Source organism: Hermetia illucens, chromosome 1 (assembly GCF_905115235.1).
Source record: "Hermetia illucens chromosome 1, iHerIll2.2.curated.20191125, whole genome shotgun sequence".
In the NCBI taxonomy this organism is placed as follows: Eukaryota; Metazoa; Arthropoda; class Insecta; order Diptera; family Stratiomyidae; genus Hermetia; species Hermetia illucens.
The window spans coordinates 162,473,060-162,497,199 of record NC_051849.1 but is presented as its reverse complement, the minus strand read 5'-3'; the positions used below and the strand labels follow the sequence as shown (position 1 = coordinate 162,497,199).

The 24,140-nt window shown below is 42.7% G+C and overlaps 1 protein-coding gene across 2 annotated transcripts in view; it reads right to left on the bottom strand.

Moving 5' to 3' along the window:
* Nucleotides 1-24,140, bottom strand: part of LOC119656135 (cyclin-dependent kinase 5 activator 1) — a 140,584-nt gene that overhangs the window by 39,341 nt on the left and 77,103 nt on the right. For both annotated transcript variants that reach the window (XR_005250005.1, XM_038062469.1), the window contains exon 2: nucleotides 7,037-7,174. Coding sequence is in view for 1 of the 2 variants with exons in the window: in XM_038062469.1 (XP_037918397.1) it covers nucleotides 7,037-7,174 (138 nt within the window). In the remaining variant the exon portion in view is untranslated. The remainder of the gene's footprint in view (nucleotides 1-7,036; nucleotides 7,175-24,140) is intronic.

Genomic DNA, 24,140 nt, shown 5'->3' with positions numbered 1-24,140 from the left:
TTTTTTATAAAAGCGGGCGGGCGGGGAAGGAATTAGGATGTGGGTTGGGATGGGGGGCATGCGGGAGGGGTTTAGGAAAGGGAGCTAGGAGTGGCGCTAAGGATGGGTAGGTTTTATAAACTGGGATGAGGAGTAGCTACCGTTGTAGAAGATTACTCTACCGCCGGGGTCAAAAAGAAGGTTACGGGCTTGGAGAGATATGAGGATTTGTGGGAACAGATGAGTTCGTAGAAGATTCTCTTCGACGATCTCGATCTGCATGGCCTGGGAGATGAGTGGATTTGGGTGGGATCTGGACTTTTCCAGGAATTTGAGGGCATGACGGGCTAGGACGGCGTCAATGCGGGGTGTTTGAGAGGAGTCGTAGAGGATCTGGTTGGAGATGTATTTGGAGCGGTCTTCGTTCTTATAGATGTTTGTACAATGGCGGAGGATTCTGCGCTCTTTGAGGCGGATTCGTTCCATTTGGTGAGGGGAAGTGTCGGACCAGAAGATGAAGCCGAAAACGAGGAGGGGACGGATAAGCTGTTTATAGCAAAACAGCTTGACTTTCTGAGGAGTTGGACTGGTGTATTTTAAGATTGGGTAGAGGGATTTGAAGGCACCTGTTGCACGGTTCAGTGCCTTCGTGATATGTGGGATGTGGGATAGGCGGGAGTTAATTGTCACCCCAAGGTAGGTGACTTCCTTGACGGTTGGGATGGTGTCGTTGTGGATCTTCAGGGATAGGGTTGAGATGTCGTTCCTCATTTTCGGCGTCATTTTAGCGGTACCATGGAATACGATGGATTCGCATTTTTGCGGGTTCAGGGATAGTTTCCATCGGGTGAAGTACCGGTAGAGCTCGTCCAAATAGGAATTCAGGCGTGCTTCACCGGCAGGGATGTTTCTGGTGGAGGTGTAGAGGATGAGATCATCCGCGTATTGAAGGATTCGGATTGGATTTGGGTGTGGAGTTGGTTTGGGAAGGTCTGCGGTAAACAGGGAAAAGAGGGTGGCGGAGAGGACTGACCCCTGGGGGATGCCAGCCGGGCTAGAATATGGGGAGGAGAGGTGTTCTCGGAGTTGGACTTGGGATTTCCGCCCATCAAGAAAGCTAAGAATTAGCTTACAGAGGTGCGGATGGAACTGGAGGATTTCAGAAAGCTTGTATGCGAGACCGTATTGCCATACGGAGTCGAAAGCCTTCTTTATGTCGAGGAGACAGGCTATGGTCGGAGCGTTCCGGTTGAGACCGAGAAGGACGTCCGATTTGAGTACGAGCAGCGCATGCTCGACTGAATGTTTGGGACGGTTTGCGAATTGGAATTGTGGGATAGAATGATTGGAGTCACAGTGCTCGTCGATAGAGTCTTTGATGATCCGCTCGAAAATCTTGGCGGAGGAAGAGAGGATTGAGATAGGCCTGTAGCTATCGGGATTTAGTGGGTTTTGGTTTTTCTTTGGGATAGGAACAATTCGAGCACTCTTCCAATCTGTTGGGAAGTGGGCATTCATAAGGCAGTGATTGATGATGGAGGACATAATGGGGGCGATGCTTGGGGCACATTTCTTAAGGACGATGGAGGGGATTTTGTCAAGCCCGACTGACTTCTTGTTTTTGGAGGCGGCGATGGCCGCCTTGACCGAGTCTGGGCTGACAAAGTGCATGGGGAGGATATTCTCTCGCTGACCTGGGTCGGCGAGAGCATGGTTGAAGGGGTTTTGTGTGGGTTGGGGAATGAGGTAGGAAGGGTTGGTTAGGAGTTGCGAGATCTTTCCGTTTACCTCGTTGTCGAAACTTGGTTCACGGAAGTGGAGGGTGCAGTGGTGGGCTTGGAGGAAGTGGTCAGCAAGGACTTTGACTTTTTCTGTGGGTGGGATGTTTTGGGGAAGGATCGCGCTTTGTTGGACAGATTTGCCCAAACGCGGGCAGGTTTTTCTGAGTTCCCTGTATGTGCCAGGGTTTAGCTCAGTGTTGGAGAGGTGGTTGTGGAGATATTGGGTGTATAGGGTGAGGATTCGTTCGCGAATGGACTTGTCCAATTCGCGGATTTCGGTGAGGAGGTGAGAGGATTGCGGAGAGTATCTATTCCTAAATAATCTCCGCCTGAGGGTCTTTTTGTACTTGATGTCGGATAGGATATCGTCGGGAAGGGTGATTAGGTTGCGGTAATTTAAGGGACGTGAAGGGATCAGTTCGTCGCATACTTGCCGAACTGCTTCGGTGTATTGACGAACTGTCAGGTCAATGGATTCGTTAGGGACTGTACAGTTGGATGGGAGTAGGAGAGGTTGAAGTTTGGACTTGAGGGCAAGGTTGATGTGTTTCCAGTTTGCACGCTGGAAGTCGGGAACTGAAGATGGGGTGGACCGAATGACTCTGTCCGGGAGTTTTATGCTGAGGATTACGGCATCGTGATCGCTGATGCCGGGGACCGTTTCGAGGAAGGGGAAGGTGTTCGGGTTGGGAATGACCGTCAGGTTACTGCTGATCAGGAAGTGGTCTAGGTAAGAATGGTAGTGTGATTTGTTGAAGGTCGGGAGTGCCGGACTGAAATGGGCAAGGTTGATGTTTGGATTAGAGGTTGTGAGGAACAGGTGGAGCTGATCCCCGTTGTGGTTCGACCGTGCATCGAACCAGGACGGGTGTCTGGCGTTGAGGTCTCCACCTATGATAATGGCAAATTGTTTACCGGGAGAGCGGTGTAGGGACGCGCAGAAGGATTTGATGCGGAGAAAGTCTTGGGTGTCGAGGGATTGGTTGGGGCAGTACACAGAGGCAACGAAGACCGAGGTTGATTGGGATTCGAAGGAGACCAGAGAGATTTCCATGGATCTGAAGGTGTTGGGAGGTGGGTGAATTTGGGTGACGAGGAATTTGTCGGAAATGAGGACGGCCGTTCCGCCACAGGTGTCCCGGCCTTGAGGATTGGACTGAGGTCGGTCAGTCCGGAAGAGGTTGAAGTTGGGAAAGGAAGGATTGTATCTATAGTTCAACCTAGTTTCACATAGGAGAACTATATCGGGTTTGTGCTCGCCAAGGAACAGCTCGAACTCATGTCTGCGGGCACGGCCGATGATTGAGTTGATGTTCAACTCAATTATCTTAACGTCCATTAATGGATGTCAAGATACCGACCATTGAGTTGAACATTTGTAGGAATTCTTGCGATTTCCTGGCGAACTCGAGGAAGTCAGGGTTGGATATGGTGGTGGGTTGGACTACGTGGTTGGGAGTCCGGGGAGAGGTTCCGCTCCGTGCGGCGTCGGCGAAGGACACGGACGGACGGGTGAAGGCAGGGTTCGTGATAGGACGACCAGCGGGGCGGGAGGTAGTTGGGGGGAGAGGGCGGGAGGGAGGGGCACGTTTTTGTGCGTTCCTCCTTGCCACCACCTGGATGAACCGTGGGCACTTGCGGTAGTTGGCGGGGTGGTCGTTGCCCCCGCAGTTGACACACTTCGGTGCCTGCTCCACTGTTTTGGCGCATTCGCCAGGGCCGTGTAGTTGGTCACACTTGACACACCTGTAGGTGAGGTGGCAGTTGGTTGCCGCGTGCCCGATACGCTGGCAGTTCTTGCACTGCAGCACTTGCTTATTTTGAATTTGTTCGAATCGAACAATCATGTGCTGTACGGCTTTCACCTCGCGCAGCTGCTCCTCGTTGAAGGTTGCATCAAACGTGACCAACCACAAGTCGAGGTTCACGTTATTTGTCTTGGCCCAGGTGGTGGCAAAGGGTTTCGCGCTCAGGGTGCTTGATACTCCCTGAGCTTTTAATTCATCGACGATCTCCTGAGGGGAGAACGTCGAATCGAGGCCTCGTAGGATGAGGCTGGTCGTCTTATCCGATGGGAGGGTGTACGTGAAGAACTTATTGTTGTTCTCCACGAGCACCTTCTTGGCGGTAGCGTAATCCTCAGGTGTTTTCGTGAGGATCTGGTGAGAACCACCTGATTTCTTTATCAGGTAGTTGTTGGGGAGGGCGCGGGATATATTGGTTTTAATATTTTTAAAAGTAGCCGCGTCTTCGACTACTACTAATGGAGGAATCTTTCGACTTACCTCCTTTTTTCCGGGGGCTGCAGTGGCTGGCCTCGGTTGTTGTTGTTGCTGCGGTTTCGACGCTGGCGGGCTGCCGCTTCCTCGTTTCGCCGAGGGACGGGAACGCTGCCGGGCTTGACCCGGATGGTAGGGCGAGTGGTGCCGGTGCTGGTTCTTCGGTGGTGGTGTCCATCACCTCGGAAGTCGCTGTTGGCGCGGCAGGCGCTGTTGGCGCGGCAGGCGCGGGAGGGGCGCCGGAAGTCCCGAAGGTTCGGGCGATTGTGGCCTCCAGCGACTTGATGACGGTCGCCAGATGCCGGTTCTCAGCGCGAGCCTCTTTAAGCTGCTTCAGTAGCAGCTTGTTCTGCTTGCGCAGACCGACCGACTCGCGGATCTCAGTGACGGATACGGCACTTCGGACCGTCTCGTCTGAGCTAGCCTGCGAGTCGGACTCGCAGTCGCTCGATAGCGTAGTTTCCGACGCGTTCTCCGTTCCGTCGTCGGAGTCTGGTGGTTGGGTGTTAGTCGGGCTGTCCGTACCCTTTCTTCGCTTCTTCCGGGTCACCTTCGTGAACCCGGCCGCGTCAGTCTCACTCATTCAGTGTCTTTTCACTCTTTATAGTAGCTGAAGTTTTGCACTTTAATCGTCAGTTAAGATTGCTACACTTGAAACGTTCAAAAATTTTTACACTCGGAAAGTCGCGCACACTTATCGAAAAGTCGCGCACACTTGTCGCGGGTTTGCGTCCACTGACAAAATTCAGAATAAAATTCAGTACACTGGCGACACGACCGTCCCGGTCGAGTGATGGAACTGAACTGTCTTGTCTTGGCGGTCTTGAATTTATCGTACCCATATTTCCGATTTACGTCTTATATCTATCTGAATTAGGCACTAGCCGCAAAGTTCATTAGCACGCATATATTATATACCTACATACACACATGTCTGGTTGACAAATAACTAAAAAACAAACAAAATAATTGTCTGCGACCCAATTCATAAGAATTCATTTCGTTGTGGTATTGACGAATTGATATGTGATGATGACGTCATGCGGGTTGTAGAGTGCACGAAATTCACAAAAAATTGTAAAGTTTCACCCCCAATAACTTTGTTAATAATAATTGGATTTTCTTCAAACTTGACCAAACTGTGCATTATATTCTTCGTTACACTCATGCCAAATTTTGTATTTCTGGGATGAACATAGGGGGGGTGCCGGCAAAATTTTTAAAATGTGGAAATATACTATTATTAACTTTATTTGTGCAGATATCGGAACCGGATATATTTTGAGGCCTAGATTTCGTAGAGATGCACCACTGTGATTTTTTCCAGATTTTTCGGTTGGATAGGTTCTGAGAACGAGACCTGTTACACTTTTTGTGGGTCATATTTTCAACCCTTACTCCCCTATGTTTCATCTAATATCAAATATTGAACCAGATTCGAAAAGTACTAATTGAGACCTTTCATTTGATACCCTACTTGGCTATATTCTGTGAAAAAAAAATTTGCACCCTCCATTCACATGTACGGAGAGCCCCCCCTTAAACTTAACGCAAGATGGCGCCACTTACTGCATGTAAAGGGATCACCAGATTACATACTCTCACCAATTTTCGTGACAATCGGTCTAGCCGTTTCCGAATAAATCGGGTGTGACAGACAGACAGACAGACAGACAGACAGACAGACAGACAGACAGACAGACAGACGGACAGACGGACAGACAGACACCGTCACCATTCTAATAAGGTTTTGTTTCATACAAAACCTTAAAAATTGCTGGGAAGAAGTGGATTCTTCATGAATGGAATTTTAATATTTCACTCGAATGTCAATTATTCTCGTTAATTACGACGTCAGCATCTTATTCGCATGGCTTAGGGTGCAATGAATGCATACGAAATTGATAATTGTTATAACTTTGACGCGGTGCGAAATTTAGTGCTCCTAGGATGAAATTAAGGGCGGGGTTTTCAGTCAATTTCTAAAAGTTCATTATATACTATTAGTAAGTTTATTTGAACAGATAAGGGAGTGGGGCATATTTTGAAGCGTAAGTTCCACCTGGTTTTTTTCAGATTTTTGGGTTGGGTAGTTTTTGAAAATGAGTCCTGTCTCACTTTAAGTGTGCACATTTTGCTACTTTACGCATTTTGAAGTCTACGTCAAAACTATTATAATATCAGTTTCGGAAAGAATTAATCGAGGCCTTTTATTTATTTATTACATCCCTCCTTTGCTTGTAATGGGAGCTCCCTTTAAACTCATTATATGCGTGGAATATCATAGGCCCCATTTGTTCACCAAGTTTCGTTTGGGTCGCTGTAGCCGTTTTGGAAAAAAGTGCGTATGACAGACAGACAGTCAATCGGTTTTGTTTTACACAAAACTTTAAAAACAGGTCACCCTTCTAGAAGTACTTGGACAATGGAAAAGTTTAAAGGAGGATGATTGTAGTGGAATTACATCTCACATGCTAGTAGTGGGTCAATGCTTTCTCTCTTATAAAAAAATCTGGCAGATTTAATAGTTTTGGTGCGGAAAGTATATTGCGGGAATCTGTATCTGTTTCTAGGTCCTTTAATTTGTTGAATGCCATTGAATTATGCTTTAGTTCCTTAGTCAATTGAATTTGAATGCATGAAGACCTAACTAAGTTTTTGAGAATGAAATAAAAGTTCTAAAAGATAATTTGCGACTGAGTCCATTATCAGTAGTGAAACTCTCCTTGCAAGTCTACAAATGGGCTGAATGTCGGTGAACTGTTTATCTGATTCTGCACACTGCCTATAGCTGTACGGTTCGTTTCATGTTTTTTTATTCTCCCATCTTTTTCGTTTCCCACTACTTAAAATTTTATCCTTGCTCAAATTTTCCTTTTTAGTTTTGATTGCTTTATAACGAACGCCACACTTTCCTTCCGGTTTATAATTCACTTAAGTTCTCATTTAGTCTTTCGAAATGCCTCGAGTGTTTGCCCTATTTTGAAGATTACTTACCTGCCATCCTTGCAGGAGCAGACTTCTATCTACAGCTCTGAGCCACATAACAGCATCTCCAGCTTGGAAATCTCTTAGTTTTCGGCAACGATCGTGTAAAAACATTCCCAGGCACTTAAGTAATTCCGACGTTGATGCCTAAAAAAGATGAAAATGTCCTTGTTAGATGCCTCCTAAGCATTTAAAATCAAATATTTTTATTAGGCTTCGTATACTATGATATTATTCATCTACCAACCTATGCTCGCATACCCATATGTGTGCGTTGCTTCCAAAACAAAAACGCCCCCTCCTGGCATTGAATATTTCACAACTACAGACTGCAATAAAGCTCCAAAAATCTAATATTATGCAAATTTCCTAGAGTCATAAATTGTAAGGGAGAATTCGTTGGGGGTATAAAAGGGATAATAATAAACACAAGGGTCTGATGCATATGTATACGTAGTCAAAACAATGTAAAGTCATTTCAAGGGAAAGGTTGTAAGAGAAGGCTTTCACAGAATAGTGAAGCAATCCGGAAGCTTGTTGCCTCGTGGTATTGTTGAAAAATGTGCACCATTTTGTTATAAATTTGCATAAAAGATGCTCCTGCTAAATTTACAGTATGTACAAGAATTTTTCATGAAAAAAAACGTCTAGGGAGCGGAGAACGGAAAATTGAAATAAATAACTTAATTCAATTAGTAAATAGCCATTTTTTTCTGGAATTTTAGGCAAGATGTACTAAGAAGGAAGGATTTATGTGAATATGTGCTGATAGATGTAGGTTGAGAATGCCTCTTTATCGCGAATATAACTCAGACCAGACAAGACCATGATCTTAAGGGTGGTAGGAGGTCGAAAAGCTTGTTAGACGTGCTTGTGAATTTCGCTAGGATTTGATTGACTGAATTAAAGATTTACACGATTAAAATAGATTCCCGCTTGCAGCTCGGCCCATTTGCATCATAGACTGTAATAATGCATTTGAAATAGTTCAACCCCTACACGAAATGCCATGTAACATAAAAGCAAAGTCTAAAGCTCGTCAAGGTTAGTTCAGCGTATAAAAGGAGCAATTAACTTTCTGCTGACAGGGACACTAACTTGGCACCCCGTACCTTCTTCCTCTTTTACTTTCGTCCATTATGGGTACAATGAATGGGGTGGTTGTGTGGCGTAGCCGGTCGTTGATAATTTAAAAGGGTTTCACACACAGGATGCCTTGGCAAGTATATGAGCAAATAACACTCGATCCTGTCTGGCAGACCTCTTCAAACTGTTAGCAAACTGTTCAGATGGTTTGGATTAAAATGTGTATAACCTTCATAATAGAGAAATGCATTCTGGACGCCTGAGGCAGTGAATCAGAAGCACAACCACCACTCCTGCTAGACAGAATTCGTTCCAAAATAAAGAGGAAAAAGTCAAATAATATGGTAACAAAGACTAGCTGGTTTCTTTAAATATAGAATGCTCTTTAATTTCGACTGGCTTAGTGAGGCGGAAAGGGGTCTGTTTTGCAATTTTTTCCGTGCTGAAAGTTTAATTAAATGGAAGTCTGGAATGGAAAATAACTACAAAGAGTGTATGAAATTGGAACGGGTGCTATTTTTAAGAAAAATTAATTATTACGTAGGAGTCGCGCCTGGTAGCTGAGTAAAGAAATTGTAGCGGAATGGAATTGCTTTTTATTTATTCACGACCTTTTGAGTAGTCGTGAGGAGCAGGAGGGATCAATTGATATGAGTTCGGGTGAAAAATACCTTAAAAGTGGGGTATTTATTTCAGTGTGCTAGGGAAGCAAGAAGAACATAGTTCAATATCTTGACAACTTGGAGGAAGGGAACACATGAAATTATTAGGTTGTTGCATATGAAATGACCGTTTTAGCAATCAAGTGAAGTTAGTTGCGATTTTGGTGTACCAAAACTATACTCCTACATTTAATCAAGGAGTCATTTCAGTTTTGGCCATTTGGGATAACAGGGAATAGAAAGGAAAAAAAGTATGGAAAAGAGCCAAGAACCTATACTTTTTCTGTAAGAGTTCAAACTCGGTCATAAAACGGCGGAGGCGACCAAGAACATTAACAGCGCATTTGGAGCTGATACGGTAGCCGAACGAACCACACGGTGGTGGTTCGAAAAATTCGGATCAGGCGACGTAAACCTTCAAAGTGAGCCACGTGGACATCCAGGACCATCGACTGACGAGCTGCGTTTGCTAGTCGAATCCGACACACGTCAGTCTGTGAGGGACATTGCAGAGAAACTGGGCGTAGAATATTCGACAATTTCCCGGCACTTGCAACAGCTTGGAAAGGTGAAAAGTCTCGACAAATGGGTTCCGAGTGCTCTTACGGAGCAAATCATGGCGCTTTGAATGGAAATTTACAGTTCTCTACTCACCCGCAACGGAACCGATCCCTTTTTGCACAGAATAGTGACATATGATAAAAGGTGGATATTATACGACAATCGTCCCCAATCAGCACAATGGCTAGATGCTGATGAGCCACCGAAGCGCATGCCGAAACCGAGCCTCCATCCGAAGAAAGTAATGATGACTGTCTGGTGGTCTACAGTTGGAGTTATCCACTATTCTTTGTTGGCACCTGGAGAAACGATAAATAGACAGAAATACTGTGCCAAACTCGAGGAAATACACCAAAAATTGAGTATTCAGCGGCCGAGATTGGTCAACAGAGATGGTGTGATACTCCTTCACGACAATGCACGACCTCATGTATCCAGAACAACGGTTCAAAAGTTGAACGAATTGCAGTATGAGACTCTGCCTCATCCACCATATTCACGGGATCCTTCACTAATTGACTACCACTTTCTTAAGCATTTGGATCATTTTTTGGCGGAAAAACAACTTAGAAGAGGCTGTCAAAATTGCCTTCGACGAATTTATCAACACCCGACAGTTGGACTTCTACGAAACTGGCATACATGCTCTTGAATCTCGCTGGGAGAAGTGTTTTGAATGGACTGGCACCTATTTTCATTAAATAAATAAATTTTTGTAAGCTTTACAATCGCTTAAAATTTTAGTACAAAAACGGCGATTTCATTTGCAACAACCTAATAAATGTAAGATAAGCTTTTTTAATAGTTCTACTACAGTACAATTAAGTCGGTCCACTTTAATTAGGAGAAACTCAGAGCAGTTCAGAAAAATAAACATGCATACTATTTGAAAATCGGTCATAGTATCCACATAGCATCCAACCCAGTTAGTTTGATATCACTGCACTTAACAACTTAATGAGTTACAACCATAATCTATCTAATAGGCAGTTTTGTTTAAGGATTTGAACGAGTCTGGGCTAGCAATCAAATTTTCATAACAGTAGATACTTTTTGATTTCGTTCAGGGGGAGGCAACTCAGCAGACGCTGCTTCACCTCTACCTTAGCAGCGGCGTGACTGAAGTGGTTACTTGGTGTTGCTTGCCCAGTTTCCAAATTTCACTGTAGCTCAAAAGCTAATTGCGACTGGAGAAAGCTTATCTTACGAGGTTAGCACAGTTAGTAAATTCAAACAAGTCGGGAAACCGGAAGCCAGACGCTTCAGGTATGAAAGGTTTTGTTTGTTTCTTATGTAAGTATATTTGGATGCAGAACTGTCCCATTTGTACGTAGCGCGTAATGTATAAATATATTTAGCATTTCGAACTACTCACTTTAATGCCATATTGATATTTAGTATTTTGAGTTGCAGATATTATGTTTGACACTATAGTCTATATTACTGCAAACTGTAAGCGGATAAACTTCAGGGAGTTTTTTAGTAAATTTTCGCAAAAGCTCTGGACACCGCACTGAGGCAGCTTCATGATTTTTTCAGATTTTTCGGTTGGGTAGTTTTTAAGAATTGGTCCGTTAAAGAAACCGTCACTTTCGACCCCCCGCACTCCCAGCTTTTCCAACAAATGTCAAATGTCCTGTACTAATCGGAACCTTTCATTTGATGCCCAACACGACTATATTCGGTGAAAACAAAATGTTGTTAAACTCAACGTAGAAAGAGGTAACTGCATGAGTGGGCGTTCACAGTTTGCATATTGTTAGCAAATTTCGTATCAATTGATGTAGCCGTTTTAGAGAAAAGTGTGTATGACAGACAGATATTGGACCAATTTTAATACTACGTACTACCTTAGAAAGAAAATTTCGAACCTTGGCTTCCTTGCTGGCTATCCCTCAGAAGCAAAGAAGACCGCCAGAATAATTGTGATTCTTAACGGAAAATAAGAAATTTGGAAGGTTTCCTTTCTGATTTTGTAACTGGGAATGAAAAGCGGGTTCCTTACAAAATATATGTGGATATTCCTGAAACTATTCACTGGGGGCTGTTACTACACAACTAAACCCTAACAGTGGAAATATGTATATTGTACTCAACCAGAGCGTCGCAAGGCGGTGTTGATGGGAAAAGTTTATCCATCCCTGGTGAATGGAGGTAGCATAATATTTCATCAAGGCAACGTTAGGCGTTACACTGCTGTACTGACTCAGGGAGAAATTGCGGAGTTAGATTGGTAGCAGTTTCTGCAAACTCAGGTCGTGCCCCTTAGATTTTTACTTGTTTAGGTCTTTGGACAATCATTTGAATCGAAAGGGTTTTTTTTTAACAATAGATTCATTGTGACGTTTACGGTTAATAAGGCGAAATTTCCTACCTATTAATAATCGAATAACTAGGAGGTGAAATTTGACAACGAGAAAAGAGTTTGTTGAAAGCCCGTATTAACAATATGGTTGTAAAAGTTTTCAAAAGGATGGGAAGGCTTGCTTAAGAAGGTGGTTCGATTTTTAGCGGTAGTTATTTTCCTGCACATCAATGAAGGCAAAACAAAGTATATGGTGGCAACGTCAGCACCGGAAACCAACCAACCAACAACCTCAAACCGCACTGATCGAACGGGAAGAATAAAGATAGGAGACTACAACTTTGAGACCGTTGACAATTTCTCCTTATCTAAGGTCGAAAATCACAACCGATAACAACTACGATGATGAAATCCGCGCACGGTTGTTGTCAGCCAACAGAGCCTACTTCAGCTTACAAAGACTGTTCCGCTCGAAACGTCTCACCATAGGGTCAAAGCTCTTACTGTACAAGACTATGATCTTGCCAGTCCTCATGTATTCCTCGGAAACTTGGGTTCTTAGCAAGAAAAATTGCGAACTCTTGGCCGCGTTCGAGAGAAGAATCCTCCGAAGAATTTTTGGCCCCCTACATGAGGATGGACGATTCCGTAGCCTACACAATGACGAAATCTATGAGCGATACCATGACCGTCCGGTTGTGGATAAAATCCGGCTCAATAGGTTACGGTGGGCAGGTCACTTAATCCGTATGGATGAAGATGATCCCACCCGGAAAGAATATAAGGGCAATATCTATGGTAGGAAAAGAAGACGAGGCAGACCCTGCCTAAGATGGAGCGATGGCGTGGGCCAGGACGCCAGACAGCTTTTAGGGATATCGAATTGGTGGACCTCGGCGCAAAACCGGGATGTCTGGAGTTCCTTATTAAGGCAGGCCTAGACCGGATACCGGTTGTTGCGCCGTTGATGATGATGATGATGATGAGTTATTTTCCAACCAGCCTGCCTATGATATCAAAAAGTAATTTATTTGTACGGATTCGTCTGCAGTATTATCAACGTTTTATTTTTCGAAAATTATCTGATTTTCTAAAAGATATTTCCATTTAACTGGACTTCTGTTACTTCCAGAGGCAACTACTCAGGTTCTACCTTACCCTGTGGTCAACGTTATCCTAAGCGTTGGTATCTTCCTTTTTGCCGTTTCGCATCATGGCTTTGAAAATTGTTTGTAGGCTTGATTCGGGCCTAAGGGAGCAACAAAGACGTAACTATGTTTAACAAGTTGCCTCTGCTCTGGCCGAAACGTAGTCAATGTTTAAAAAGCTTGGACACTTTTTTTAAAGTAGTTCGTCTATGCACCAAAAATTAGTTGTGTTCCCATATTAATTGGATATGGGCATATAAATCCCTCTGTCATCATGGGGGAAGGTATTAAATCGTTTTTATATATTTGAGTTTGTTGGGTTGCTATGCTGGAAAGCAGAAGGCTGACTCCCGGGTAGTAGGTAGATCGGAATTTAAAGCGCTGGACATATTCTCAAGATAAGAAGTGGCATTTCAATTAGGTTGGTAACATAGATAATGGAATTGATACGTAATCATTTGCCGTCGAATAAAAGTGTTTTGACACTAGAATTCATAGCATTGCCATAATCGCAGTTGCAGAGATAAGGATTATCAAGACACTGGATAAAGAGAGAAAGCTCGTCAAGGTTGGAAATGATTTCGGAAACCAGTTTCGATTATGAACTTGCATTTTGGTGTTTGTCTGCCTCTCTGTCCTGCTTCCATTGACTTTTCACAGAAGCTGGGAAAACCTCTTTCTACTTCACCTTACCCTTCATCAAGAGGATTCGGACTAAGAAACCCCCGAATCCTAAAGAAAATGTTGTCAGTTTAGGCCAGAACAAGGCAGTTTTTGACTTGAACATAATTCGCACTACGAAATAAATTAGAGAACAAATAACGAGTCGAAACCGAGAAGAAATATTGCAGGTATGGATAGATCGAAGGTCATTAGGAATAGGTTTTTTTTCTATTATTTCTTTTTAATGAAGCGACCCTTCAGTTTGTTTATCACAGGATTAAAAGGGATACCTCCTTTGAAATTAGGTGCCGCTATCATTTTGCTGATGCTCATTCAGGAGTTATTATTTTACTAGGTATGGGGGAGGGGTGTCAAAAACTTGGCAGAATGGGAGGAATGTTGATTGATGAGCTCGCTTTTTTTTACTTGTACTAATGAGTCAGTCCCATTAAGAGTATAATTACGAAGTTATATTCAAATTGAACATTTTTTCAGCGAATGATCTGAATGTCTGATCGACGACAAGTCAATCCGGTGGAAAATCAAGTTCTTTACCAAATAATGAAAATTTGTTGAAAGCCTGCTTACGAGCATTTCTGCCCAGGGAAAATCATGGTTTACAAACGGCAGAGTCTTTCCAATCCAGGCAGATATTTGATCAAAGACAATCCTAATGGGACTATCCCGTGGAAGCTGCCAGTCCAGCAAATATTGGAAAAGCTGAAAACGTAATATTGGAAGATACCCTTTTGAAAAAAAGCAAGCTTACAGAAATTATTAGAATATCAACTACATTTATTTTGAAAAGCCTGCTTGACAATCTTGGCATGCCTGGCGTTTGCACACGATGGGTATTAGAAATGCTTGCACCGCATTAGAAACAGCGGCCAGTGTGTAGCGAGAAAAGAGAAGTTATTTTGGTCCGGTTGGTTACTGCAGGTGAAACTTGGGTTCATCATTATGAATCTGAATCTAAATAAAAAAAGTTCAATGTGTCCCAGCTAGCTGAAAAACTCATTGCTTCGGGCTTTGCAAGGAATTACATATATTGATCGACTACAAATAGCGAAAGGTTTAAATAACCACGAACTACTTTGTTGGGCTGCTCGACAAATCAAATTATGCTAATTATGATTGTGTGATACTTTGGTATAATAACGCGCTTGTGCATATGACGCATTTGCGATAGCTTTCATTGAAAAACCACGGTTTGGAATACTGGTTAACCCTCCATAGAATTCAGATTTAGCTCAGAGTGATTATTGTTTGCCCTCGAAAATGAAGAAAGAGCTTTAGGGCGCGGAGTTTTCAAATGATGAGGAGCGTCGGACGTAGGAGAGAGAACGAAAGGTGGTTTGGATTAGGGAATTAAAGAGGATACATCCCTTCCTCATCTGCTGTTTGCGATTATTCAGAATTTATTGTTTTAAAAGTAAGGAATGTGAAATTGGATGTGAGGGCTAACTAACACTTCCGCCGTAACTAAGTGGCAACCCCACGTTTGTGCCTCCGATATGGGCGCAACCACCATGAAACCACCATTAATCGGGACGAGAACATATCGCAAAAGAGTTCTCCTAGAACATATGCTCGGAGGGCCATCCCAGTTCCCATTGTTACCATATATCGTGCGGTGTGGCTTAGTGGGAAGAGTAACTTCAGATGAGTCCCATTGCACCCTTAGGTCTGATCGCCCTTCACGTGTTTGTGGAAACGGTACTCTCCAATGGGACTTAATAAGTACAATGCTTCTTGGGATTACATCCTAAGAATATAAACGGGATATGTTCAACTTTGCCTCAGTCTTGTAATGAGTGAGTTTTGCCTTGCGCGATGTGGATATAATGGTTTTGTGATTAGCGAATACAATTTCGAGCTGACCAGTCCGCCAAACTAAAGGCCACATTCATTAAGATCGGTAATAATCGTCATGAAATACGGCGTCGAATTACATAGAACATTTTATGCTGTTATTTTTATTATATAGTCAAGAAAGATTCCTATGTTACTATACTCGTATATTTGGAAAACCTGGACGTTATCACAAAGCTTATGGAAACTCGATCGACGCCTTTGAGCGGAAAATTCACCGAGGAGTTTGAGAACCATGGTTCGATGAACGACCAACAAACGGCGATTAAAGGTAACCAATTATAGGAGAAGCTACAGCAAATGCAGGACTCAATCGGTTTCCGGTATCGAGGCAGCTGGGGGAGATGTATGCGGGAGGGTAAGGCTCGATATAGCCAATAGCAGAAGTGCTGATAGAAATTATGCCAAAAATGAGAAGGAACTAAATAGTATGGGGTATTCTGTACTACCTTAGTAGCCATGTGGCTATACTGGCGACGTTTGGGAGTATAGTCGACAATTTGATTTGCATCGGGGTAAGTTTAAACTGATCAATATTCTCCTAAGAGCTTTTGCCTCCCGTAAAGCAAGCAGTTATCTTTATGTAGTTATAATGTTAAGAAATTTGGTCAAAATGTGTTCTTTTCAATGAGATGGGGTCGCAATAGTTAATGCGCAGTAAGGAAGAATCATAAACCTAGAAGCTTTCTATAATATTAGTGTTTTGACGGTTGCTAAAGGCCGCCCATTTAGATCACATGTCCTGATTTATCGTTTATTGAACTTGATGGTATTCAGCTTCTCACGGAATGAAGTGTTTTGGGAACCTCAGACACATATACAGCCGCTTCTAAACCTTTTGTTTCCTCGATTTATTCTGGCCGCTTCTGTCAAATAAGGTTAACGTTGTTATTGGCGGACTTCCGGAAGAGACTTCTAAAGTAGAGTTGCAGGAATTACATTAAGTATTGCACTACATTTGCGGAGTTTGTTAATGACGGTGTGATGGCCGAGTTTATTAAGTTTCACACTTTGGAATTCATACTTTGGTTATATTATACGTGTATCTTTGTGCTTGTCAAGCTGCTGTAGGATAACTGTATGAACCCCATTGAAAATGAAGCGATAATCAGAAAGAAGAGACTGTGCATGTCCTATCCTCCAAAACAGTGTATAGGAAACATACAAATATTTACATATCAATGAAATTGTCAACATATTAATTTTGTGCTCTTAGGTAGGGAAATATTGTGCAGTTGACCGAACCATTTTTCGCTAGCAGTGGAATTGCTCCTTTAGATTATTTTATTTATTGTTTTTACCTCCAGTGCTTACTACACAAATATTGATCGATTATAACCTGCATGGATATATCTATGTATGTGATTAAGGTACATCACCGACCATAAATGAATATTCAGGATAGAACCATCAGCTGGGGCTTGAAGGATTTTCAGAATTGCCTCGCGTGGTAGAAAATGTACAAAAGTAATGTATGACAGGTAAATACAACAAAAAAGGTTTCAAAAACAAGTTTGAACAGCACCTGCCTAATGTGCGTGTATAAATTGGTTTATTACTTTTTCTTGATGATATGCTGATCAAATCTAAGTTATATTTCGTCCTCGATGGTTGATTACACTCAGTAAAACTTCATACCGCTTACGTAAGCATTGTATTGATTAGTTACATATGGTATTCCAAACATTAGTACGCAATAAATTACATTCTATTAATACGTATCACCTTCATGGAGTCTAATTCAATGACGGTGTTATGAAGAGGCCAATGATTGATACGAATCTATTCAGCTATAAGAAAAGGTTGCGAGAATAGAACCTACATTTAGAATGTAGGTGTTCTGTATCTGTATGTATTCGTATAGATACTCATGTTTACTGAATTTATTTTAGTCCGTGGAAAATTCGTGAATTCGTTTCCATTACAACAAACGAAATTTGAATAATTGTCAATTTTCAAAGGAATTGGAAGGATGATGACGATTTTCAGGTATATTCAAGAAAAAGTAACCAGATTGACATAAATATGCAAATATGGTTTTACGAACATTACTTCCATATTGGAAATTGAGTTTCTTTCTGAATGGCATTTGGGAATAACCGGGAATGAACGCACCAACGTCAAGTTTGTTATTTATGGATGATATCAATAAGGAAGTTGACAAAATATGTTAACGGTGAATTAGAATAGCTCGCAACCAAGGAGGCACTATCGCTAATTTGAATTGAATTTTTATTATGTTATAAATATTGTATTTCGGAACCAGCATTTTCATCACATGTAATGTACTGAAGAAGGAAAAAGCTGGCTCCTGAAATACAGTTTTCGCAACACAATACAAATTCGTTTGTCCAAAAACGGTACAAGCAGTCGATCTTTTCAAATTGGATAGTAAACAGTACTACACACTTCAACTACGGTGTTTCCCTGTTTAACTTTTGGAAGGATTTTCCATAGCGTAACTCATATATGATTTGTCTAAAACCAAACCTTATTATCGGTTCATTGCCTGTCAGTCTATCACAATCACTTTCCTGAGAAACGGTTGTACCAATTGACGTCCACGCATGCAGTAAGTTACATTCAGTTCAAGGGAGTTCCCCATATATGCAAAAGGAAAGTGTCCTTTTTTTGTGGTCTAGTGTAAGAAAAATCGTAGAGTTTTATTATAGTTTTCTACCGTTTCGTACATTAAATGCAACTTGCGATTGCTTTTGAATTTTCACAAAGTCTAGCTTCCTGAAAATTTCAAAAGACGGTCACTATCTCTAAAAATGATGACGCTCCGTCACTAGTTTTCGGGAAGAACCGCCATTAAGGCTTGATTTTCTCTACGCAGATTCGGTTAGTTCGTAGACCGTCTTTCCGATTATTATTGTTGCAGTACTTGTTTTAGTCTTATAGCAGGAATGGCGATTTCGTCTAGTTGGTGGTTTGTTAAACTGTATTTCTGTTCAAGAGAAGCTTGCATTTCTTTCTACAACTTGAAAGATATATATATATATATAATGTATAGTTGCCATGGGCCTCCATGATGGACAGCACGTTAACTAACCCTATATACCATCCTTGTCGTTCCTCGCAACTTGTTTCATATTTGCCCACATTGCATGACAGATTTCGCAGTGGAATTGTAAGAGCTATCAGCTTCCGCTTATTGATCAACATTTCGCGATGCATAAATGAGTTGGTGAAAGTTTGAAACTTCCGAGTAATAGCGGTGGTCACTTTTCACGCCTTGCTCCTCCCATATAGTCATACAGGGGGAACGTTACGGTTGCTGCTGAATTATTTGTAATTTTCGTTTTTCGATACAACATGGAAAGAGGATCTAGTGCTGTTTATGCGTCAGGTAAAATTGAGATCAGTTCCACCATCAACAGTAACAACGCTAACAAGGCGACAAATTGATTAATGCCTTCAATGTTTTGGCCATTAGTGCAAACCTTGGTCTCTCGGTTTTTATCTTCAGTCCTACCTTACTTGTCGCCTTCTTCAAATCCAGAGCCTAATGGACAAAATTGATGAGGTCTTTAATTAAGCACCTCATACATTTTGTCCATTGACATGGGCCATTAAAGCTCCTCATGCTCTCCGAACAAAGCAGAATGTAGAACGTGATCAGTAAGTTGGAGACATAACATCGGTAGAATTTTGATTTCGACTTCAAATTCTTGTGAAATTTTACCACAATGCGGCACGCGACATTTTACTCCTCCTGCGTGGAGCATTTCAGATACACTCCCAGTTTACACTGCGGGAAGCCGTCTCGTGCTCAACTCTGTACACTTTTATTCGAAGGAAAGAAAGAATTTCTTATTACTCTGTTTCTCACCATCAAAACAGTGGAAGGTAAACGAGTAAGAGTAAATCAATGATGAGCAGGTGAAGGGAAAATCTATACTTCGAAGGCAAGAGAGAAATTGTGGTCACTCCCTTTGCTCAGCGGAAGGCAAACGGTGGTCCAGATCAGCGAGATAAGCTACCTGGAGAGTCATCATCGAGTTGTCTAAATGTCGCTTCTCACCCATCTTTCTGGTACCAGATGAATGAGAATCGGCATCATCATCAACGCGCAACAACCGGTATCCGGTCTAGGCGTGCCTTAATATGGAAATCGAGACATCCTGGTTTTGCGCCGGCGTCCACCAATTCGACATCCCGAAAAGCTGTCTGGCGTCCTGACCTACGTCATTGCTCCATTTCAGGTAGGGTCTGCCTCGTCTTCTTTTTCTACCATAGATATTGCCCTTATAGACTTTCCGGGCTGGATTATCCTCATCCATACGGATTAAGTGACCCGCCCATCGTAACCTATTGAGCCGGATGTTATCGACAACCTGACGGTCATGATATCGCTCATAGATTTCGTCGTGCTTATCTGTTGCCGATTTACCTGGAGTGAAATTTCTTTGGTATGGGCCAATGATGTTTTGGGCGTATATTATTCGGCCTAGCAAGCTAGAGGAGATTATCTTATAGATGGTACTCAGCAACGTAATACCTCTATATTTCCTGTACTGTGTGATATCTTCCTTTTTATGTATGAGACAGATAATGCCTCTTTGCCAGTGGCCAGATATTGATTCGCTGTCCTATACCTTGAGCACAAGTTGATGAACCACTTGGTGTAATTGGTCGCCTCCATATTTAACTATTTCCGCGGTAATTCCATCGGCTCATCCTGCTGACTCGTTGGTAAAACTTCCGCATCTGGTGCGGTTGCTCGCTGTACTTTTCTAGTTCACAGACTTGTTGGTGTTCTCAGGCGTCTGTGAAATCGCTTCTCCGCTCGATGGAGTTCGTGGTAAGTCTCCGTGTCTGCCCGCGTTATTTGAGAATGCAACATTACTTGGTATGCAGCATTCGTCCGTTCCGTAGCTAACTTATGTTCATCGTCAAACTAGCCGATCCGACTTCTCTTGCAGCTGGGGCTCATCTCCAGGATCTCTGGTGACTGCTGTTATTGCGGCATTTATTTCGTTCGCGGACATCCCCACTTGGCTGTTAAAATCCCCAAGTATGAATTTGATATCATATCTGGGGCAGGCTTGGAGAGTTCGTTCTACTGACTCGTACAAGGTATCCTTCTCCGACTCTGCAGTCTCCTCTGTAGGGGCATGAACGTTTATGAGGCTTATATTTCTAAACTTGCCCCGCAAACGCAGAGTGCATAGCCTTTCGCTTATGTTTTCTAAGCCGACAACAGCAGGATTCATTTTTTGGCTAACTAAGAAACCTACGCCGAGCACATGGCTTACTGGATGACCGCTATAATATATGGTGTAGTGACTCTTCTCCAGGAAACCGGTCCCTGTCCAACTCATCTCCTGTAACGTTGTTACATCAGCCTTATATTGGAACAGGGTATCTGCTAGCTGCTCAGCAGCATTCGGTCTGTACAGGGAGCGCACGTTCCATGAGAAAATGCGCAAATCGTTAATCCGTTGTCGTTGCCGGGTTCGTCGTTGTAAAATTCATCCTGTCCGAGGCTTCTTCCGTGGCTTTGTAACATCGGTTTTCCGGTATGGTTGTCAGCTCTAACCAGCCTCCAACCTGGAGTACCAGTCGGTGCATTTTGTCCCGTTTTTTGGCGCGGGAGACTCGCCTTCATCCTTCTCCGTCTGCAGTTTTTCATGAAGAAAGAACTCCCAGTGATCACCACGTGGAGGTGGAGATAGGGTTTGGTAGTAGAGCTGTTAGTGTTGGTTCAGCAGGCATTTCCCAGTTTTTATGCTCCATATTGGCTACCAATCTACGTTTCGCCCTGAAATTTGTACTCCCCTTTGACCCGCCACAGGGCTCGATACTGGGGTCATTGCTGTACATGTATAATGAAGTGCTTGTGATTCCCGTCTCAGAGGAGGATATGATTGTCGACTTTGTCGATAAACTAACTGTAGTTTTTCTGGTCAAACATCCAGAGAATGTGGAGATCTACGCGACGGATACAGCGAGTGCGGTGAAGATTTTGCTGGAAGAGGCTGGGCTATCTTTGGCGGATGAGAAAATGGAAGCTGTCTTAATAACGAACTGACTATGAAATATCCGGAGCAGATAAACTACGCCTTATCGAGCACGTTAAGTACCACCCTGGCATCTGAAAAATGTTTCCGAATGTTGGCGGGCCGAAACATCGTGGAAGATGGCTTTTAGCCGAAGTAGTGCGAACCATTCTGCTTAACTCGTAAACGCTTGCAAACTTGCAGAGAAGAAAACAGACTTCAGTTTATTAGCTGATAGCCCTTATATAGCGTTTTTATAATCACGTCAGATGATGCAGCTGATGGCGGGCTTTATCACAGTCTCTATTCTGGCGAAAAAATGGGTGTGATGTACCATGCAAGACGTATGGTGGGGCACACAGAATGCAAGAACGCGGTGAGGTGACAGTTGTATGACTTTTGGCAACGCAGATGGGACGAGTCTTCAGAGGGTCGCTGGACGCACGGACTCCCTCCCAATACTAGAGTGCCGCTTGAGCGGAAACATGGAGAGACCAACTGCCGCATTTCCCGGTTCCTCACTGGACTCGGTTATTGTTACAGGCAGTATCTGCATCCTTTTTGTTTTTTGTAATACTTAAATGGTGGTCCCGCGAGGATGGGGCTAGAGAGAGTGGTGGTGATTTTTAGTGGGCACAAATCACACACGCACGCGCGGTATTTCAGAGACTCTTTCTAAGATATTTACACCTTTGCGTACGCATAAAAAACATTGATCCGAAGGGTGCTGATGTGGGTACTGCAGGAGGGTCGAGAGCGGGAACTAGTCTGCTCTCTGTTGATCAAGGCCGCGAAGTGTTCTTTGAAGCGTTCCAGGAAAAATTTAGCTATTGTCTTTGCGATAGCAAAAAGCACGCATATACTGGAATGCCAGATGCACAAGGTAAAATCTAGCCAGACCTGCTTTTAGCTTGATTAGAGGCGGGAAGAAGAACATACATCCCTGATGAAAATATGTAGATATTTATCTGCTTTCTCCTATTTCAAATTTGTCTTTAAATTTACTTACTGCAAACATTTTTTATGTTTGCAAATATGTATGCTCCCTTTTTTAAGTGCTTAATTGAGCAGCCACCGACTTTGTCTCATCATAGGGTAACTATTCATATCCTCTCTGTATTCAGGGGACATCCTTGTTCGCCGTTCGTCTAGATACGCTCCTTAATACCTTGGACTGTCTACTAAAGAATTACATACACCTTTGTCTAGTGATTTCTGATGCGCAATGTGTCTGGTAATCACCCCGTTCTAATGAAGCGAGCTCAGAGAACTGGTCCTTGGCTAGCTTTCCTCGATTTGCCAACGTTCTAGAACTCAAGTATTGCCTTCGGTTGCATGGAAAGCACGAGTCTCGAGAACAGGTCACCTAGCAAAGCGTATACACGTTTACAACACGTCAGCATGTCGGCAATTCCTTATGCATATTTAGTAGATCGTTTGCAATGAGTCAGTCCTATTACCACCGTCAAAGTTCTTGACACTCATTGAAGCATTTATGTTTGCCACTTATAGATAAGGATCCTAACTTTGGGGAGGTGTCCTAGCTCCGCCTGCCATATACGACAGATTTAGTAATAAAGGGAAGTTGGGGATTTATACTAACTCATTTATATCCATTCCAACTGAATGTAACAATTTTAAAAGCCGCATGTATCTGACAGTTTCCATAGTTGGACAATCGTTCATTGCTGCAGCCTTCATATACATAAAGCCGATATCACCGAAGTTTTAGGTACTATCACATGGGGGAACACTTAACTGGGCAGTGAGACACTATATATTGGACAGACATTTCAAATAATATTTCCCGTTTAGCTAAAATGTGTGTCCAGAAGGTATCTTTACTCTTTTCAAATCTTTGTAGATTTATCGGTTTTCAGAATACAATGTTACCCAACATTTTTCCAGTAATGTTTGGACTTAATCCCGCTTTGCTGACCACCTATTTGAGTTTCCTTTTCGATTGCCTCTTTGCCATCTTAACATTTTATTTCAATCTCCCTTCCGAAGATACCACCATTTATCGTCAGTTGTACTTCTGCATAGTGTTTCTGATTTGGAAGTTCTCCTTGGTTTATTTTAATAATGATTTCTAGTGATTTAGTCTAATTTAAACTGTGAAGTGTTAGTTTGGCATTCCGCTTTCTTGTGATATTACGTTGATCAAACTGAACTACACGTTGACTGGTGAGTTAGCTGATATCCGACACCCAGCTTACAATACAAATATCTATTTCGCTAGTGAGATTCTTATCATCTAGACTATTCGGTTGCTACACTACAGTGAAAAAGATGAATTCCTGGGGTATTGATGATGATCCCGGAAATTGCTGATTATCGGACTTCCGGACCTAAACTGTCCAATATTTTCACAGTTGAGAGACTTTTGAATTGAATTGCAACTAGATCTGGAGTAAAATCCAATACAGGATCAATAAAGCCACCTTGTAGAATCACAGCCCTACGTGGTGGAGGGAAAGTTCTTTTAATTTCACATCTATCAACGTAAAACTTCAAGCCTTTACAAGGATTTTGCTGGAAATTCTTGGAAAAAAGGTCAATATTCGCCGGTTTTAATTCCGTCTAACTGAGTAATGAGAGGCTAATTGACTTTGTTGAGGCGGACATCTCACTCCCTCTATTTTTGTCCAAGGGTTCATCCTAAAAGACATAAAATTGGGTGCCTATATATGTAGGTAGCGTTGTTTTTGATTAAAGGACTCCTAGACCACTGTAATAAGCTGTCAACTTTTTTGAAGATTCGCAACGATAGCTTTTGGACTCGAATGCATCGGTGCTCGGATGAAACAG